This window comes from Mugil cephalus, chromosome 4 (assembly GCF_022458985.1).
Source record: "Mugil cephalus isolate CIBA_MC_2020 chromosome 4, CIBA_Mcephalus_1.1, whole genome shotgun sequence".
NCBI lineage: Eukaryota > Metazoa > Chordata > Actinopteri > Mugiliformes > Mugilidae > Mugil > Mugil cephalus.
This window is the reverse complement of record NC_061773.1, coordinates 11,166,143-11,187,607: the sequence shown is the minus strand read 5'-3', so window position 1 is coordinate 11,187,607 and position 21,465 is coordinate 11,166,143. Positions and strand designations below refer to the sequence as shown.

The following is a 21,465-nucleotide window of genomic DNA, read 5'->3' as shown; positions in this document are numbered from 1 at the left end:
GCACAAGGACAGACACTCTCAGGCTTAATAAAACTTCTTGGTAGCGGCTCTGAACCATCCCTTATTTATGCTGCTATAGATCTAGGCTGCTGTGGGAATTCCCACAATGCGCTGAACATCCCCTCTTCTCCACTCTCTCATTATCATATTCTGTATATGCATCTCTGTGCTACTACGTCTGCTTCCAATGCTCTCTTCACCCTCTTCATGCGCCTCAAAGGTTTTCCTCGCCTCCCTCGTCTTCGTGTTTACTCTGGGGATTTCAGCCTGTGGGTTCTGCAAAGTGCCTTGAGAATAAAATAAGATTGAATTGAATGATACTAATCCAGATTCGTTGCTGAATAGAGGGCCTTCCTCTTTGCATCAGCAGCCCACTGTCACAATGGCACACATCTGTTTCTTTATACTGAATTCTAAGGAGGCCAAAATGTTTGAAAATCTCAGGAAGTCCAAGTTAAAAACACTGACTGAAGTGAAGATAAGGTATTTCCTGAATCCTCAAAGACCCTTCTAACTATCAGGATAAAACAAATCTGTCTGCTGCAGAGTAAACAGTTTTGAGCCTGTTTCCTAATCCTAACAAAGACACAGGCTGAAGGTTCACTGGAGAAAAAAAAAAATGGTTAGAAGAGTCTGGAAATATATTCAGAAAGAGTAGTGCGTGCTAAACATCCTGAGTTCTTTAAACATCACTGTGTTTTGGATCTCGGTGCCGGGACTCAGATGTAATATGTAGAAGTATTACTGATTTATTAGGAAGACTGCAATGATGTGATCCAGGCTTGGGCAAGGGCTGCAGTGTCTGTATGCACCTTTCAAAAAATCATTTTTCATCTTAGTGACAAGTGATTTAAGTATGAGAGACTTCTCATATTTGGTTTTAACATTAGTCATCAGCTCAAAATAACAGTTTTTTTCTACTTAAATCTACATTAAGCTTTAGAGAAAAATAAGTATGGAGTTCATCTGTCCTCTTCCAAGGACTACTAGGTTTGCTTGTGGAAACTGTAATAAAATGCTGTCAATTTGCATTGTGGGCAGTGTGTGCTCATGTTTGACAAGGGAATTGTGTGGGATTCCAAAATATATCTTGTAGGTCTACAAATGCTAAATACGTGGAGTGCCGTTCAGATAAAAAGATAGAAACTGTGTAACTTTTGTGCATATTAGTCCCAACAGGGATTCATTTTTTTTTATCTACTTCTCTAGTGTTTATCTCCAGGTGTCACTGCAATAGATGCTTCTAAATATTATTTCTTATTCATAAGTGACTGTAAAACATCTGTGGCGATTACTGATGGTGCTGAAATGCAGAAGAGATAAAGCCCTCCTAAAACACAAACGCCACACGCACACACATTTCATCACACGTGGCGAGCGTGGCTGCAAAGATCTGGTCAAAATGAGAATCACAGTAACACTATGTGTGTGTGTGTGTGTGTGTGTGTGTGTGTGTATAACAAGAAATAACTAGACACAGTTAGTTAGGGGCTTTATTCATTTAATTTATTAAGATGCTACATAGTCCAACCAGGTTGGGTTGTTTTTACACACCAGAGAGACTACTTGACTAGGAATATTAATCTTCTTCTCAGATAGACTTATTTATTTATTTATATACATACAAAACAGTTTCTTGACTGCTTACATTGATCACGGTGATGGTCAGAGACTCTGGGACAGGTCAGTGTAGTGTGTTTTACAACCAGGTCTGGATCAATTAGCGTTTACACATAATTACTTTTGTTTGACAAATCCTACTTGGAGTACCAGATTGGTGGAGTTTACTGCATCTAGGGGGCAGTGGTCAAGTTACATTTTCAGTCTCATAAATGAATACAAATTAGTATTTTGGTGTTGTAAAATGTTCTGATACTCCAGCCAGGATACAGTCAAAAAAAAAGAAAAAAAAAGAAAACAAGAACAATTTTCTGCAAGTACTATTCGACCCAGGCCTGTTAACCCAAAATGGGATTAGCTCAGGTCTGCTCTGCCCTCCCTCTAAGCAGCAAGTCACCCTCAACCCAACCCAACAACTTTACTTTACAGAAATACAGTAGAAACACGCGCTAATGTTGATTTTAATCCCACACCCACATGTCAGATGCACTGTCTTCCACTCCACTCAACAAGAAAAGATGGTGGATTTCTGCACAGCGAAGGGGAACACAGTCTGCTTCTGATTTCATGCAGATACAGTTGGATAAAAACATGACCGGCTGCTCTTTTTCCGAGAATAATGCACTCTCCCTTGCATTTTTAACCCTCAATATGCAAATTTGGAAGATGAACCAATTGGAGAATATGTTTTAGTTTATTTCTGACAGTTCTGGAAACAGTACAGTGTCATTGTGTGGTATGCTCAAGGCTATAACTTGGCTGTATGCTTCCCCCTTCACGTTTAAAAAAAAAGGAAGATCAAAGGAGGGAGACTATTAACCTTAGTGCATTAAAAATGAACACAACTTCAAATGCAGAGAGGGTGTAATGTTAATAAGCAACGGATAAAGGCCGCACAAACACCAAAAAGCTGAACGCAGGCCTGCAGCCATGTGAGAAGTGAAAGCTCATGAGAGTCGGTGCAAGCAGCCTGAAACACTCAGCTGATCTCTGACATACATTTGCTCCAAACGAAACTGACGTCGACAAATGTATGGCTCAGTAGGAAAAACACGAGAAAACAAAAAGAGAGGTGGATAAGGTTTTCTTTCTACGACACTGAAACGGGGCCTTGGTGTTGATGTCGTCTAGTAAACATTCGCTCTATGTGCACCTTCAGTCCATTCGTGGTCTCCCACTAAATGTATGCATGCTTTATGTTTGTACGTGTGTGTGTATACATGTTTACATGTGCTGTAAATATACTTCCATCTTGGTCTGAGAATAACTTGCTCCAGCAGGTCACAAGGCAAGATTTTCATCTGGATGTACACAACTGATCTAATCCTCATTTCAGGTATCTGCAATAATCTTCTTCAACGCTTCAACCCAACGACAACCACAAACAAATTCAAATAAGAACATAAAAATGCGACAAAACACAAAAGAGAAAGAAAATCAGAAAAGGTATTTGTGCAAACCTACAGTCAAATGACATATTATTATAACATTATAAAAGCAATTAAATTAGATTCAAAAGTCCGGATGCAACACTCAGTGAACGCATGCAGTCAAAACATCCCCCGTGTGACGAGCGGGGATGTGATGAGCAGTGAGTGACAGGTGACAGGAGTAAGGTAGAGTGAAAAATAAAAAGGGCACGTGGAAATTAAACACCTGCGGTATAGTGTGTCATACACTGATCAAGGTTGTTCTACAATCAAAGACGAGCCGATTTTACAAAGCCTCTGATTGGAGGAGACCGTGTGATAGCCCTGTGTGTAACCCCCACTGTGTGGATCATTTCTCTGGAACATCCCTTCATTAAAGGGGTTTCGCTGGAAGGAACACCTGGATATACTGTACAGTGGGGCGATTACATATTCATATACATTGGCTCTGGCCTCCGTCGTTTAGAAAAAGAAACAACAATTCACTGAAATGACATTCGCACAAATCGCAAACTGACTCAATCACACCAACACTAACTTGCCGGTGTTAGAAAATCCATTGGTCTGAATCACTGGCATTAAATCATGTCTCCACCCCCCCACCCACAGCATCAATCATCTGTATACTTTGGGAAGAGAGCCAGAATGATTATGTGATGATTACGTAGAGGCAAGACCTGTAACAGTAGGTTTGTTCATAAGAGGATGAGTCGTTTTTTTTTTTCTTCTTCATCTTTTTTCCTCATACATTACCATTTGATTTCTTTTTCTTTTTTTCTTTTTTACATAAATGAGACTGAATCAAAATTAGTACCGCCCCCGTCCCACCCAGCAGATATGGCATTTCTGATCCAAAATCCCAGATCCCGTATTTGTTTTTCATCCCCCGAAAGCATGCTGCGGCCAACCCAACTGCGCTGCGCTCTACAAGACCAACTTGCCAACAATGACGCCCACAATAAAGAAGAGCATGACGAGGGCCACCGTGCGGGCGCTCAGCCCTTCGTCTTTCTTCATGCCGACGGAGCCGTGCTGAGACGACATGACGTTACCCTTCCTCATCCGCAGGCCGTCATCCTCCTGAAACGGGGACGAGCGAAGAGGAAAAATAAGCGACGGGGAGCGGGGCAGAAGAAATAAATGAGAAAGGATGAAAGGAAGTGTGTGGGAAGAGGGTGAGGGAAAGCGGTGGAGGGAGGGAGAAATAAAGAAAGACAACACAAGAAATGAGAGAGACGAAAAAACGGCAACACGAGGGGGTTAAGAGACGGTCAGTTTGTCAATCAGTCAACAAGATAAGACAGTATTTATTTATTAACTCAAAGAAATGGGATCTGCTTAAATCTTCATCTGACCCAATCCCCAGAGGAAGGCAGAAGGCGCCAGGCTTTAGCACACTTCATTTCCCAGCAGCGGGTGGGGGGGCTCTCTGTTAGTTTAATCTCAGCCGCAGGAGCAGCCAACAGTCGTTCTGCCTCTGGCTAGAACTTAAAGAGGAGGAGGTGGTGGTGTTCGAGGGGAGGTCGACTCTTTCTTGGCCGTCGGCGGCGCGTATGTGTGACTCATTTCCAACCGAAACCTTTACAAGACCCAATTTTAAACCTGATGCTTTCGAGATTGATGGCAGAATCATTGATTTACAAAATTGCCTCACGGGCTTCAAACCCTAAGGTCTGCCACTGATTATAGATCGGAGCAGATGTGCTCGATGCACGTCGCAATCTTCAGCTCCTGACTCTGTTTATAAGAGCACAGCTAAGGGCAGAGGACTCACTTAATTGGCTTATCTTGATTGCATACATCAATCAGTACAAAAGATAATCAAGAAACACCAGTGTGACTCGCTGATGTCATCTGCTAATTTTAATGATGAGGATGAAGTTTGTTTTGCTTCGTTCAATCAGTGGAATAATACTTTCTGTTTCTGATTTAAGCCTCAAGAGAGTCTGGCTGCAAGATTCACCATAGAGCATAAAATAAGTCTGACAAAATAAGTATTGAAATTTGTTGAAATCCAATCCAGTTCTTGCACCCTTCTAGCAAAAATATTCACTAGTTGTAAAATCATTTAGTCCGGATTGTTTAGCCTAGTGACACTGCAGCTGTGGATCCAACCGTTTGATTAATGGACGTCCCACTTTGGTCTCTAAAGGAAAATGTTTTTTTTTTTTTATTCGGGCTGTTTAATCGCGTGATTTTGACAGTTAACGTGTGATCAGTGGCAAATCACGCACACACTTTTTATCTGTTTAAAATTTACCACAAAGGGATATTTTTATAATTTACTCAATATGGGAGTTGTATATGTAAATTGTGATACAATCCAACACAATGACAAACCTTGCAGCTTGCTCAATCATTATAATGCAAATTATCCAGAGTGGTCTGCCTTGGTGTGTATCAGTTGTGGTATTCGAAACTCAACATTCACCAGCGGTAACTCACTTCACTTCGACAGTAAATGCAAATTAGTTTGGTCTTGTCTTTTTACATTTCTTTCAAAGGAAGTTTGATCCTTGCCATGCACAACGTAACTGCTGCAACGCTTGCTGATTTCCTAAACTAGAGGTTTTTTAGGACATAATAATCACATGTCAAAAGATTTAGTGCAGTTCAAAGGAATCTGCGTTAATGTAGCATTATCCGGCTAAGTTTTGCAGCCCTAGTTTTTACATGAGATGATATTATGCTTTGGAGAACAGGAGAAGAGTCACACAAAGGAACGGCTGCATAATTCAAGAGAAAGAGGGATCATGGTGTTCATGTGCTTCTTTTAATGACAGCGGTCAATACATATGGGAACTCCCGATAAATGTGCAATCATCTAGACACATAATGAAAGGCGTCATGTCAATTAGATAAATAATGTAAAGTTACTTAGTTCATCAAGTAACATCAAATGGAAAAGGGGTGCTTTTCTGTTATTGCTACTGTTTAGATCTTTATTAATATAAAAATGTGCTGGTCCTTGGTTCTTACTTACTCTGATCTGTTTGTTTTCTTCCCGTAGCCTCTGAGCCTCCATCTGCAGCCTCTTGCACTCCTCCATGATCTTCTTCACTTCACCGTCATCGAGGGTGGAGCTCAGTGACTTCGCCGGCAGCGCTGAGGACTCTGACTTCAGCAAACTGGACATCTTGTTGGACTCCATGTCATGCTGCGATTAGGTCACAGAGGGACACGTTATAATGCAGCGACTTGACTGTTTTTACTAAAACTCTCCATGGCAATTGTGACCGATGACTTGGCTGGCACACGGCTGCAGCTCTGAGTTTACACTGGGAGGCTTGCACACGGTATTCAAACAGAAGTGCAGCAACACAGAGCCTCGTCTCTATATTTGCAGGCGAGTTCACCCAGGGGTGTCTTTCATAAGTGGATGAAGCTGGTTTATGTCACCATTATCTCCGATCTAACGGACTCTGTGGTGCACTGTGCCAACCGAGGGCCGTTTGTATGTATCACACAGCTCATAATGAATTGAAAACAACTACTGCGGGGCCTTTTTCCCTGCTGGTGCTCGTGGAGCCACAAGGCTCGGCTCATGCCATGAAGAAATAATGTCTCTACGGCTGAGAGGAATCTGACGACTGAGAGGGACTGCAGCAATAATAAACTGTATGTGAGAATGAACAAAGTGGCTCTCTGAAGGGCTGTTGATGCCGAGGAGTGTGGCTGAGTTGGGGAGAGAGACGTAGAGGTGGAGCAAAGGGGGACAAGACGGAGAAACAGATATAGAGGGAAGCACGAGACTCAGCATTTTGAAAGAGAAAAGACACAATATAGAAAATATAGACAATAAAAAGAGAAGCAAAGAGGCAGGAAAAGTGGAAAACAATAATAAATGTCCTTGCCGCATGCATAATGAAGCTGCTTGTTGGGTCAATATGAACAAGAAAACAAAAACACTCTGGAGCAAAACGCAATAAAGGGAATTATTCCGTGTTGTTTGTTTGGAAAAAACAGAAGCTTGATAGACAGGTAGAGTCCTTAGGCCAATTAATGTGTTTGAGGAAATAATGGAAAGAAGGAGTGAGACTCTGTCTTTGGTAGTAAAGCACAGAGGAGTAGAGAGTGTGCTCACCGTTTTCTCATTCTCTGCTGGCATCTCAAAGACACACCTCAGCTTGGAGTCCATGAGCTCCTCTGGTTTAGCCTCCTTCCACTGGAGACACACAGGAGCAAGAGGACAAAAGAAAAGTTATTACTCATCACTTATTAATCTGATTGCATTACTCTCAACCAAAATAAGAGCAACATAATTCCTCTATGGCAAACTGGCTTCAAAGATGTCTGCTACAACAATTAAACATGCATATTAAGAATAAAGTTAAGTTAAGTTGTCAGTATCTATAGTAGCTTATAGGATTATGAACCTAATGGCTTGAGTACAGACAATACTGTATAATTATTTATTTTTTCTGTATTCTAATCCTATCCTAAATATCCTATTTAGGAAAAGAGCTAAGTTGCTCTCAATTACATTTCAAACACGTTTTAGGTTCAGATACGTTTGTCTCTGTCTTGAAGAGACACTGAAAGGTACATTTGAGATAATAATCACACATGCATGTTTTGTTTATCAAAAGAGCTTAGTTAGTTTGAATTATCTTCCAGAATATGTTAGTGTTTGTAAGACTCTCCGAGGGGCCAAACTTACGTTTGGCAAACGTCCCAAAGCTTCAAAATGGGTGGCAAAGGCCTAATGCTTTGAAAATCCCTAAACAAGATCGTAATCTCAAGTTTATCCACTTCAATCTCGTACCAAATGGAGTTAAACTTCTCTTGGAATTCAGCTCTAAACATTTGCAAATAGTTGGATTTGTCAGGTATGACAATGTGCCTCTAAGTACTGCTTCCTCTCACAATGCTCATTCAGGCTGAGGCTTTAAATACCAGCACTGCTTTTAGTCAACTTAAACATTTTCACGAACAACTGGGCTGTTATCAGTAACATCTACTCTGTCTATTGTTCCCCGACTACACAGCTGAGGTGAAACAAGAATGCATCATCAGGAGGACGTGACCATCTCTCTGTTGTGCTCCTCTTACAACCACACCTTAAAATCTGGTACAGTCACAGATTTATAGTTCACTGGACTTCACACTCATTCTGGTCGACTGTGTGCATCTTCATATTAAACTGAATTCATTCAAATTGTATGTGTGTTGACCAGTAACACCAAAGATGGCTCTCAGACCACACAGGCTGTTATGACTAAACTCAATGTGTGTTTTACTGCCGTGTGTCAGCATGTGTGAGACAGCGACTGGCCGCCTCTTTCCTTCCAGTCAAGTCCAATCCGTGTATTTCCTGTTAAAGAAGGAGTTAATCACAGTGACAGTAATGCAGCTGCGTTCAAGGCGTTTTTTTTAAAGCATCTAATAAACACACTGTGAAAAAGATTAAACATAGAAACAGACTCACCACCCCCTCCATGTCGGTCATGTCAGGTGGTGCTAGCATGGACTGGACCATGAACTTGTGTTTGCTTTTCTCGTTGGGGTCGTAGTCAAACGGCTGCAGCATAACTGACATTTTAAAAGAAAAAAGTCATTGTCAGTGCAGGAAGGGAAATATTTACCTTGCTCACCTAAGGTAATGATTTCAGAGGGTTTCCTCTCAACCTTTAGTCTATTTCTTTTGTGAATTGTTTGAGAGCAATAAAAATGATGCAAAACTCTAAAGCCCGAGTAGAACCGTTAAAATGACTTGTGGCTGCTACTTGGGAGCTCAAAGGATAAATCTGAGAAGAAATTTAACGGGACAAGAAGTAAGAAAAATACTGCTGTTCTATAAATATACATTTTTCAGACTTTTCTCTTTGTTTATCTTTGAGGAGAAAACCCCCCTTTGGTGACACCGCTTATAATCACACACACACACGTATGTACATATTTACAAAAACGTAAGCACAGACAGATTTTTATAGCACATAAATATTTACTCTGCATTAATATGGTTAAAATACCTATTAGAAATTACAGCGGAGAAAATAGACTAAGCAACACAAGTATGGCTGGCACCTCAGCGGTCAAATGTGCTTCGATACAGATTTCATTTTTAAGCAATAAGGCAGTGTTTAAATTGTTTGTAAAAACGCTGGGAACCACAACCTTACGAGGTCCCGTATGATATCACTGCTGTAAATACACTTTATTTATTAGAACAGACAAATGAGCAGTAATACAGTAGGAAACACACAGGAGCTATAATGAAAAAAAATTGCACCTGACAACACTGAGTGAAGAGCATTATTATGATCCCTTTATGTTATCATGACACCCTCCATTTAATTCCTCCATTCTTCAAACCTCACCCTCACTTACCACGTCAAATAAAGTGTCTTATTAGTGTCGTCTGCAGAAACGGCGGCAGAAAAGTAGGAACACTGACCAGACACTGTGTGACTTTCTGAGTGAAGCTCAACAATAGAGAATCTAAACACAAAGTCTTCTGAATGGCTATTAGGCCCATGTTCCTTCAGTGTCAGCTACTTTCCATGGCTTCCCATTGCTCAACACATGTGTTCACTCCTTGGATTAAGGAGGAATTAGTGGATATCAAATACCCATGTATTTGTCAGACTGCAAACTAGGCCCTTCACGTCTTCGAGGCTCTCGTCTTGCCCCCGCTGCTCGGAAAAAGTGGTCGAGATGATTTATTTCTATGTTCATGTTACCATGACGGCGAAACACTGACGGACCTACAAATACCCTAGGGGGTAATCTTTCTAACAGCTTCTAACTCTGTCTTTTTCTTTCTTCACATTACATACGTCGCCGTAACGAAAAACAGGTGCGGAGTTGGAATTCCACTTTAACCAATCGCCACATCAGTCCGTTCAGTCAGTGCCGTGTTATTTGATGTCATTCCAGTGACTGCGAAGGTATTTTAGAGCTGTAACAGTGATTTACGGTGATCACTTTCTTATGTCAGAGTCAAGGACTGGAAGCGCAGAGAGGGAGAAAATAGCTATCGATGGTTGATCGTTTTCCCATTTTGACCACGGCTTTTAAACCAGCATGTACTCGAAAGAGATATTTTGAAACCAATACCAGCTATGTCCACAATGCCTATGTGATGTCCACGAGATTCTTTGGCTTTCAGTGGAGACAAGGAGGCTAATTTCAAAGCCAGTGTGGCTATCAGGATGGTTTTCATATATGGCACATGCCAATGCTCCCTAGAGTGGAAAACCTCAGAGATGTAGTGCACCATTACAGCAATCAGTGCAGTTCAATGCTGCAAATCAGAAACATACGGCACGAACAGATTGAGAACGTCCTGTTTCAGTCAGATCCAATTTGTACGGCCATCTACCTTGGGTCCAAGGGGATAGTGCAAGAAAATGGAAGCAGGAAAGCGTGCAAGTTCTTTGAGCAACACTGAATAACGTTAAAAGGCTCAGAGCCAAAAGCTTGAGATGGAAAAAACACAGCCACTGTTGGGGAGAGAGTGATTTAAATCATCTTTGATCTCTAGCCTTTGAACACACTTTTACAAATAGCTACTTCTGCTAATGGCGTAAGTTAGCATTCTTACTTCACGCCGTGCAATCATTTATGAAACTTACAGAGGCTAACAGTAGTCAACACGGTCAAACAGGATGGTAATGGCCCGTCTGCTTGTTGGTGATGAATGGAACCATTAGAGGGGTGAGGGAGGGAGGTAAGAAAACTTTCCTTTCCTGTCACTAATTAATTGGATCCCTTGAGAAAAGATGCTCACAACAGAATTATCAAGAACAGCTTTACCTTCAGGTTGACCCATGGCTCCTGTGCACAACATAATTATTACAACACCAGCAGAAGATTAGCTACAACTGGATAAATGTACATACACTAAAAACAACAACGGCAAATTCAAATATCTATCTACTTCGTACTACGTTCACACTAGTGAGGAGAAAGTAACGAGACGATATAGATTTTCAATGGAATCTGGCAATATGTATTGTAGTGACATGCTGACATCAACACTTGTCGCAATGTGACAGGCAAGACATGAAAGTTGAGCTGGCTTCAACTATTTTTGTTGCTCCACTGACGTGTCAACCAATCATATATCATATTGTTTCACCTGTTCCCACGTTATATTTACAGTCAATGACAGTTTGAAACAAGCTTGATTGTGACGTCACTGTGCACTTGAGCGATGCAGCAACGGTGACTCAACATCTGTCCATCACCACATGAAGACACCCAAATGATTTGGTTGTGTGTTTGATGACTGAATGTAAATTCACAACAAAGTGACTACATCTCTACTTCAAAAAGTCAACCAGCAAATGAGCAGAAACATCAGAAATGTCATTGTCTGCATCAGCTGGCTAAATGTTTCATTTGCAAAACCATGACATTGTGATATGATACAGTATGTTCTCAATAAAGTTAACATTACCAATGTTTAAAAATGTGCTTCTTATGTCTATTTTACTTTCAGACAAAATGTAAGGTTTAATAAAAGACAAAAACATTGTTTATGTAAATTGGATAATCATATATTTTATGTTGTGTCAAAAAGCATTCGATAATGTTTTTAATAACCAAAGTGCTCTGTGACTCCAACAACATTCAGACACAATGTGACATGAAACTAGATACGATGTGACCCTTTACCACAAGGCTCACTGCTACAGCTTCATAACAACAACCTTGTCACTCTGATTCAGAGAAGCCTGCGGCGCAGTCGGGTGCTCCTAGGCCACTTTGTTCAGCATTACTCAACACAAAAACCTGGTCAAAGATCAACAAAACCTACCGAGACAATATAGCGTGGGAGTGTGAGGAAGTGAGTGAAGTCAAGGAGAGCAGTGGAGATACAGGCCTGGAGGGAAAACTCACCAGGATGTGAAATAAAACGTATTTATATTCAGAATTCTCCGGTAGCAGGCTCTCTCCTGATTGTGCTCTCCTGGGTTTGTCTTATTCAGTCGTATTCAAAAGGGAAAAAGTACTGACTATAAACCAACAGTCCCATTTCATGGTGAAATCAGCCACCACTAAGAGTTTTTTAATCTAATTGGTAAGTAACACAGCTAATGTGGCCTGTGAATATTAGAAAATATCACGTGCCCAAACCCACTGAGCAGGCATTTATTATAAATATGGACTGTCCAGATGGTAGAATGGGTTTCTTGTCCTGTCATAATATAAACACACAGGAAATTAGTGTAAAGACAAGCTAACGAAGCTCATTCAAACAGCTACAACACCAAAACTGTTGTTTCTTCTCACTGCAAGAAGCTATTTTGCTTCTGCCTTCCACGGTATCTTAAAATGTCCAGAGTTTCTCACAAACTTTTGACATGTTCCCACAATAAGCTCAATATTTGTGGACACAAGGATTTTTGAAACATGCCTGCTGCATATTTTTCCACTGGATGCTGCTACATAACACCAATCAAGCTCAGCAACATTCCTGTGGTCATGGCTACATTCAAGATATACGGTTACAGCAGCGCTGAGCTTCAAAAGCGACGTGTATCCTCTGCTAAGCCAGCAAATGACACATCATGGCTTTGTAGGTATCCAGTGGCAGGCAGTTCGCTCTTGTCTCAATGTCAGTAGACGTCTGTGCAGCTTTCCTGCTGCTTTGTTGGGAATTAAAGGCCAGGGATATGATACAAATCGTACGGCAATAAGTAACAGATCCTATACATTCTTAGATGCTACAAAACAACACTTGTGATTGGATAGTTCAATGTAGATACTGTATTATGGTAAAGTACTGTTAAAATTGGTACGTTTAGCTGCCAAGTCAATGGTCAGTTGTTTTCGACATCGGGCCGTCAGCGTGCGCCTGTGACCCTTGTTTTTCTGGCATGTCACACACTGTTGGCACTATCCAGATTGCTGGCGACTTTTCAGACAATTCAGCATGATGTCTCATCTGAGGAACAAATCAGTGACTGAGATCTTTCTGATTGGCTATTCAGCAGAAGACAAAGGGAAGTGACTAAAGAAAACAGAAAGATGAAGTTAAATGGGCAGACACAAGAATGGTTTTCTTATTTTACATCTTAATCACAGCTCTGTTCACCGCTTTGTAGCTCTTCTCTGCTTCCTAGCCTCACAGCAACAGTATCTCAGTTTCTTGTGTGCCAGCAGGTCATTGGCTGTATTCTTTGCAGTGTGTTCAAGTCCATATTTTAGGTCCAGACACGGGTAATGTGAGATAACATCATTCGGCCTTTGTTACCGGAATTTCTCTAACTGGTGCGTCCATACCTAAACAAGCATACAAAATTTGCAAATCTTGTTTTTTGAAGGTTTTGAAACCTGTGCTGGCCGAGTTTCTTTGCATACTTCATCAGTCATGGCTGCTTCAGCTGGGACATGGCTACATTTCCTGGTGCACTGCCACACCTAAAGAAGTGTGAATAGTGTGAAACCATTGTGCAACTTTCTGTGCTCCCAAAAAAAACTCTATAGTGCTACTATTGTTCAAAACCCTCATGGGGGTTTTTAGGTTTATTCTCCAATATGACAAGAACAGAAAAACAACAAACAGCCTTAAATAACAGCAGTGCAATGCTTCTGATTAACCAGTCATTCAGCCTGACATATGCCATAAAGTATCAAGGAAACCCAGTTAAAATGGACTGGGACAGATTACATATGATACAACAGGTTGCAATGAATCTCTACCAGCTGATAATCAAACCACAACAGGTGGTGGAAGTAACGCGGTAAACTTTAATTCAATAGTATGACAGAGATTAAGTGTCACAGGAAGGCATCCACAGACATATGAAATGTGTTCACATTATTTACTATAATGTTGGTAAATTATCTAATATTTTATTATATTGCTTACTTGATGATTCCAGGTGACACTAGCAGTAAGTGGTGTGTGGCAAAGGAGTGGAAAGAACGCTGGTATCAACCAACATGACAATAAACCTGGCTTTTCCATCAAAATAACCGATGTGTTTCATTTAATAAGGCACAAATCCTGCAATAAAACATAGCAGCACAACATCTGAGCCTTTCCTCATAACACATAAGACATAAATAGGACATAAAGTGGTTGTAAAACAAGCCTGTGCATTTACCACTGAGTCTCAGAAAAGCAGCTTCATTCTGGGACTTACATATGTGACCCCATTCAGCCTAAATAGGAGTGAAAATGATGGCAAATGGCACAGTTGGTTTGTCGCCCACTGTCGACTGCAGGCACCAGTGACACAGTTAGCAGTTGTTGACACCAGATAGGGGAGATTGTAAACTGAGTCCATGGCTGTAAATGGCAGAGGTGGCACAGCGTGGAAACATTAGCCTGTATGTGACTCGCTCAGACTGTACAAACAGGGAATGAGGCCTGCCAGGAGTGACTGTGTTATGTAGACAAAGAAATACTTTGTAATGGTACTGGCTGTGTTTTCATGTAAAGAGAATCCACCCCTTGGTGATAATAAAAGGATAGGGTACGTTCTCTGAACCAATCTGCCCTATACCTATACTAGTTTATAACATCTGAACAAATGAGCAGAACTTATTCTTTTAAGCAGGTTTTAATGGCCTCAACTTAGACACGACTCCTCAGTCCTCACCTGAGACATTGATTGAGGTGCCTGCATCGATGATTCCACTGTTTGGCCGCACACAGTACCGGCGCGGCGCCGTCGTCTTCACCTTGAAACACACATTCCTGTCTGTAGGGTTGGAGAGTTTGAGATTTGTGGTGACCACGTCTGAGAATGGACCTGCAAAGAAGGTAACACAGTGGATACGTAAACACTGTGACAAGACGGTGTCCTCTGAAGAGAATAGGAGTTAAAACAAATCAAAAGAAAAGATATCAGGAATGCATGGTGACAGATCATCAATTATAACTTGACATTATAATTTTGATGTTAGCCAATGACACTGAAATGATTTAAAAACTCACACACAAACTTCTGAATACCTTTCTTCACTTACATTGTCAAAACGCCAAAAGGTTTTGGAAAAAAACAACAACAAGCTGAGGCAGATAGAGAATAAAACTGTCACTGGCATGTAAACTCAATTAAGCTCATAACATGAATCTATCAAGAAAGTGACGTATTAATCAAAACAGACGAGTCACTTGATCAACATGCATTAAAATGCTAATCAATCACATGCCGATGCAGAGTACGCATCAGTCTGAGAAAAATAAAAAGGAGAGATACAGCTCTTCGTGTAAAGTAATAGAAAAGGAAAACATTTAACAGAAATGTCTTTACATTTGCACATGGAAAACAAAAGGAAGAGTGGGAGGAGGCCTTAAGTGATACCACCAATAATTGTGCTAATTTTAGCAAACTGTTACTGTCACAGTTATAGAGTAAAGCAGAAAATCCTTCTTCATTCAGACCACAGGAATTATACGATACACGAGCTTACTGAGTAGAACTGCGTAAGGCCTTAAAACAGGCGACACTGATATCAACTGGTTTGAATTTAGCTGCAAATAACTGGATGCAACTTTAATTACATAAAATACAATCTACTTTCCACAGTTGAGGCCTTGTGCCACAGACTTTCTTCATCTGATGTGGAATTTAGATAAATAGGGTTTTATTATCAGTTTAAACAAATACATGTGTTTTTCTTCATCGCTCTCCAGTTTGGCTACTGCCCTCTTGATGAAGACAAACAGGACGAAACTAGAATACCAATTTAAGAGAGAACATTTAAAACTGCACATACAAATCCATCAATCACAGGCGTCGGCTCCTGCTCTACCAAAAACAGAGTGGCTAATGCAGTTTGTCTTCAGCTAATTACAGCTATCGCTGCAGACGCAGGCCACATCTCTCAGTGGCTCTCACAAGGCCAGCTGCATTAAGCTGCACATTTGTCAATAATGCGGAAAAATTTAACACGAGCAACAGCAAAATTACTCGGTGTCAAAACTTAGAGGTGAGCAAAGGTTACGTGAATCATTTATCCATTCTGCAGTTTTAACTTTAAGGTAGTGAATATTAAGTAATATCAAGAAAAGTGTATTAATTTGTGCAAGAATGCTAAACTTGCAATTTACCGTTTTCAACAATATAATTTTATGAAACACAAATCGTTAACCCTGAATCGGTGCTCAATGAGGGGATTCGTCTGAGGGGACATCCCTGAAGGAAAGGAAGGAAAGTCTTATAGTGCTAAAAAAGCAACTATCTACCTGATAAATGTTAGTCAGGCAGCCCAGCCATGGAGCCTCTTGTGCAGTTTTTTCTTCCACTAAATTATTTTCTTTCATTGAATTTATTTCTTTTTTATAGATATAGCTGTTTTTCCACTGTCTTGCCATACGGTTGAACAAATACATTTCCCCTTATATAATCTTAGAAGGTGTTATTTGAACCAACCAACTACCGATGATTGACAATTTTTTTATTTATTTATTTTTTTAAAGTGGTAATAATTTGTCGCATCAAATTCTGGCTCAAGGACAGAGTTTCCTAAGCCCACTGCAATCTGCAACAAGCTGATGGATTCATTTGTCCTCTCTATCCTGCAAAAACACATATAATTTAACACAACACCAGAGCTATTTGAATCTGACTGGAATTTAAGACTTGGGCAGCAATTCTGCAGTTCATAAGCACTAAATACTCAAAAGTATAGTCACTGTTCTCATATTACAATGCTCGCGTCAAAGAGAAAGCAGCACCTCGCACATTGATTTATCCTAAAATAACAAATGAAGTGAATGAGTGTTACAGTTTTCTTTTCAGGTTACACGAACATAAAAGTAAACTCTGCAAGGCATGCGAGTTGTGACGTAAGAAAATTGTTTAAATACTAAAATCTAATTTGGCTGATGCACCGACTCTAGAATCTAATGAGTCTTCTTTGGCGTAATCAGCACATATTGCACGGTGTTCACCCTCGCTCATGTCCCCCATACTCAACCAGCACCACTCCCTTTACAACTAAAGTGGTCCCTGACAAAAGACCAATGTCATTACTTTACCCCTGTTATTTCTGGCATCAGCTTCTTTATTGACAGGACACTGAAGACTATGTGCCAAGACAGGTAACTGGCAGGCATTAGTCACCGCTGTGTTTTTCCAGTAACTCCAGCGAGAGCAGCTAATTCATAGTCAAGCTAGGGTCAGTGGTGAATGAATGTATGACTTCCCAAACTTAGCGGCTACGCTGCCAATACCACACGATTTACCGTCAGATGTACGGAAACCAAGATTTAATTTGGGAACCATAAAAAACAAATGTACATAGATTTTGTCTAAGATGAAGCCCCAAATGCTGTTTTCTATCATCAGATGTGTTCATATTATACACACGATAGTTAGTGACCAGCCAATATGTCAGTAGACAATCTACACTGGCTGCTTTGTTTCAACGGTCTGGTGATGATTTTCAAGTTGGTGCATTGGTGAAATATTTTTTTTAAGAAATGCCCAATTCATGACATCTCAAAAGTGTGGACTGTAAAACCAGAATTTGTTGACAGACTTAACCAAATATGATTTAAGTTTGTGGTCTCATTCTACAATTACAAACCACAGAGATCATTTAGGCCATGTTTTGTTTTTGTTTTTTTAAATCGAGTGTAGCTTTCTACTGAAACAACAAATTATCCTGCTACAGTAGCGTTTCTGGTGAGGATAAAGTTTGTAGTTGAGAGACCGGCATCCAGTCTCATGAAAACACGGATCTACCCTTAGAATTAGCAGATACACCTGATTCAAGATAAAGTTACAGCTCAGCAAACACCCAGAGCAACTGACACTTCCCTTCCCCGTTGAGCAAAGACAGAGAGGAAATTCAGAGGAAATTCAGACCCTCACAAGCTTGGCTAGACATCTAAAGGTTTTTAATGAAAGGGACTCACGCCACCAACTACTGTACACCTGATCTACTACTTCCTGAAAGTTTCTCAGGATAGCGTCCAACTCACGCAAACCTCAAATGGCAGTGAAAAACTATTATGAGAAGCTGATATTTCAAGCTGTCAGATTACAAGTTAGATTTTATAAATAGCAGATAAAGTGAAGGGTGTTTTGGTAAAGATTTGTTAATAATACCCTGACAAAAATGAAAATGAATACAATTGAAAAAAGTCCAGTGCTTAACATTTAAGAGTAACTGGTTTTCAAATGGTCTGAGGCAAAGCCAAGCTGTTACTAACAGACCTTCTCTCTATTTCCTGAGGTTTCACGCTGCATGCCTACACATTACTTGGGGTCAGAGTATAGACATGTGATTTGAGGTATTGTCTAGAAAACGTGGAAACATAGTTCCTTCTGTCTGGTTAACAACAAATCATAAACACATGTGATTAGATACATTATTATCAATACCATGCAAAGATTTGGGTCTCTAGGGTCCTGATCCATAGGCAAAGTCATAAAGAACATCTCCAGAGGTGAGAAGAATAAGGAGTCTTGCAACAGATGTCTGTCCAACACAAACTCCTAATCTCAACATTATGAAGTCAGTCTTAGTATTTGTGAAGAGGCAGGACCAAGGAGGTAGTCTTAATCCAAACTACCACGGACAAATGTGAGTTAAATCCCTTTATCCCTGCAGTCTGTTTAATTTATGTACCGCTTCCCTTTTGAATATTACTGGTGTTATGGTTTCTTTACTAACAATACATCTCACAAGACCAAAACCAAGTGTGGGAATTTCCTTTGTATTACATGTATAATGAAGATTATTCTTCTGGGACAATCCAAAAAAATTGTTGAAAAACCTACAAGCATGCCACAGTACTGCACTGGGTGACGTGTTGTTTTGTTTTGATGAACATAGTTTATTTTGAGAAAATCCAATAAACTGTACACTGTCATGGTTCTGTAAATAAATGTTAATCTGCGCAGAAAACAAGACAAACGAGAGCAGTGCTTACTTGTGTTTGCCTATAAAAAAACAACTGTTATTTAAACCCTGTTATATATTGTAGATAGATATTGAGTTTTCAGCAAGACAAGTGGACATAAGTCTCAGAGCTTTAGAGCCACAATGGGCGGACAATCTGGAAAAGTACACACATTTTCCATCTTGTGCATTTTTTTGTGACATTTGCATAGTAAAATAACACCACATTTTTTTTTTTTAAAAGAAGCATTGAAAATGCATAATTATTTACTGACGACTTCCCTTTCTGACAAAAGTAAAGTGGCCATGGTGCAAGCGTGATAATATGTATATATAACATAACTGAAGACTGATTCAGCAAGACACATCATTGTATATCACTGCCTATACATTTAAAAAGTGTGAGGTGGAGCATGCCTTAACATCTGCAACAAACATCTGGCCTAAGCCTCTGTCTCTGTTGTGTATACTAACTATGGGTTACTACAATGTATTCATAGTAAATAACGCAAGTGGAAGGGCACATTTATAGTATTTGTACTGTGTGTTGATGTTGCTTTTCAAAAGCAAAAACCTGATATACTCGCCAGCAATCAGATCAGTTATCGTAGGAGTTGTTCATGTCTAAATCTGACGGCTGTAGTGCATTCAAAAGTCAAAGTCACTGTGACAATGAGTAGCTTTGACAGTTTTGCTGCCGCTGGACTTTTCAAGTGCAATTTTGAGAGTGATAAACTAAAGACTATAGACACATGTAGCTGAGAGATCTACAGCTGATCTACAAACATCACTTAAAATAAATCACAATATAATACTAGCTGTAAGCTTCTTATTCCAAGTAGAAGCAAAAAAGTACGATATTTAAAGCGGTGGTAGAAGCTCTGTAATCTGTTACAAATACAGCAGTACCATATGTGTTTATGTAACATTATCTGGGCCTAGAGCAACGTGACATCTTGCAGCCAAATGCCTAAAATGACCATTTCCGATTATAAAGTCCAAACGATAAGGACGATGTGTTGTGCCCAAGGCCTGCAGGTGAAGCACGTTAAGTGGCTTCAGTATTTCCGCCCTGTGAGCTGTCAAGTTCCTAAATGACAGTTGGTGGCCCACAGAGCGAGGCAGCCAATCAGAGGGCGAGCTAATGCTAGCTAGCAACACCTGCTAAGGATGTTGCAGCTTGTGTTCAATTAAAAGACCGTGAATTTAGACACCAATTGTGTTGTCATATATTTACTATGATTGCTACATTGCTTAGGGGGGGTGTAGCGTCCATGCTGCAGGTGCGTACTGTTTTATATGCAAGGCGCTGCATCAGAAATGTGTGACAGGGCCTGGCTAGCTTAGCCGCCGGAAGCTAATCCGGGTAGCTAACTAGTTGACCCGTCGTCCTTTCAGAGCAGCTCTGACATGACAATATTGCCAAAATGTACACTGCAGCCTCTCTCCGGTTTGGTTACCCTATCTATTTGCCTGCCCCACCTCCCCTCGTATCCGTGCTGGCAGAGGCAGTCCCCCTCCCCCTCCCCTCCTACCTCTGAATTTGAGTTCGTGCTGAGGCTCCAGGAGCAGAACCTGTTCCTGCCTGGCCATGTCCCAACAGCTGGAGCGGGGTTATCGCACTGCAACCAGTTCCTGTCCGTTACCCCCGCGCTAGGACGTCGTTGAGTACTGCAACGTCAACTGGGCTGTTATTATTTTATCAATGAATTAACGGTGGATATCCCGTCCCCCGGTCACTAGTGCTACTCGGACTGCTGCTAACGGCTGTTGTGATGCAGCAGGAAGGGAGAGAAAGACAGCCGGGTGACGTCACAGCCTCTGCATAGCCGCCCGGCGAGGGGCGGGAGGAGGGAAGGAGGAGGAGGAGGAGGAGGGTGATGGATGATGGTGATGCTAGGGTGCAACCTATACCACGGCTGACCGAGCCACCTCTTAGAAAACCTGAGCCCAACGAAATGCAAAGAGTTCAGGATCTGAGTTTAGCTGCTGTCACACCGGAGCAAGGAAGACTCTCCTTACAAGTCCTCATTTGACTTGTTTACTGTTTCACTCGTTTTACTTTTACTATTTATATATTACTTGTATATTTTTATAAATATATTTTTAGTAAATATATAGTTATACTGCAGTAGTACTTCTGCTGAATAAAAAGATGTCCTAATTAATAGTTTATTATTATTAGTATGTTATTTAATTGTTTTTATTTACATTTTTCAATTTACTTTTAAACAATTATTAAACTGAAACAACTGAATAATGTTAAAGAAGAAATTTACCACAGGGTATATTACCAGGGTGTCGTCATCAGCAACAAATTGGTATTTTTAAATGCCAATAACAAATGCAACTAACTTAGATATTGACTGGGAACCTTCACAAACAACCAGTAATAATATCTATCTTAAGGATGTGATGTGAAAAGTTCATAGTTTCCCTCAGAAATGTGTAACATAAAATGAAAAAAGGAGTATTAGAACTTATCTGCTTCACTCTGGATTTCCAGCAGAATATTTTTATCATTATCTTTTTGTCCTATTTGCAAATGTACAGACATTCTCCACAAATATTCTTAAATTGTAATCATTGCTGTATCTAT

At 40.4% G+C, this 21,465-nt stretch overlaps 1 protein-coding gene across 1 annotated transcript; it reads right to left on the bottom strand.

Annotated features, from left to right (window-relative positions):
* Positions 1–1,479: 1,479 nt before the first annotated feature.
* vapb (VAMP (vesicle-associated membrane protein)-associated protein B and C) lies at positions 1,480–20,666 on the bottom strand. Its single transcript, XM_047582713.1, has 6 exons — positions 20,402–20,666; positions 14,609–14,761; positions 8,479–8,582; positions 7,135–7,215; positions 6,034–6,207; positions 1,480–4,130 (listed from the first exon to the last, which is right to left on the bottom strand). Exons 1-6 carry the CDS (start codon positions 20,457–20,459, stop codon positions 3,975–3,977), a joined length of 726 nt encoding a protein of 241 aa, XP_047438669.1. The 5' UTR covers positions 20,460–20,666; the 3' UTR covers positions 1,480–3,974.
* Between the last annotated feature and the right edge of the window lie 799 nt (positions 20,667–21,465).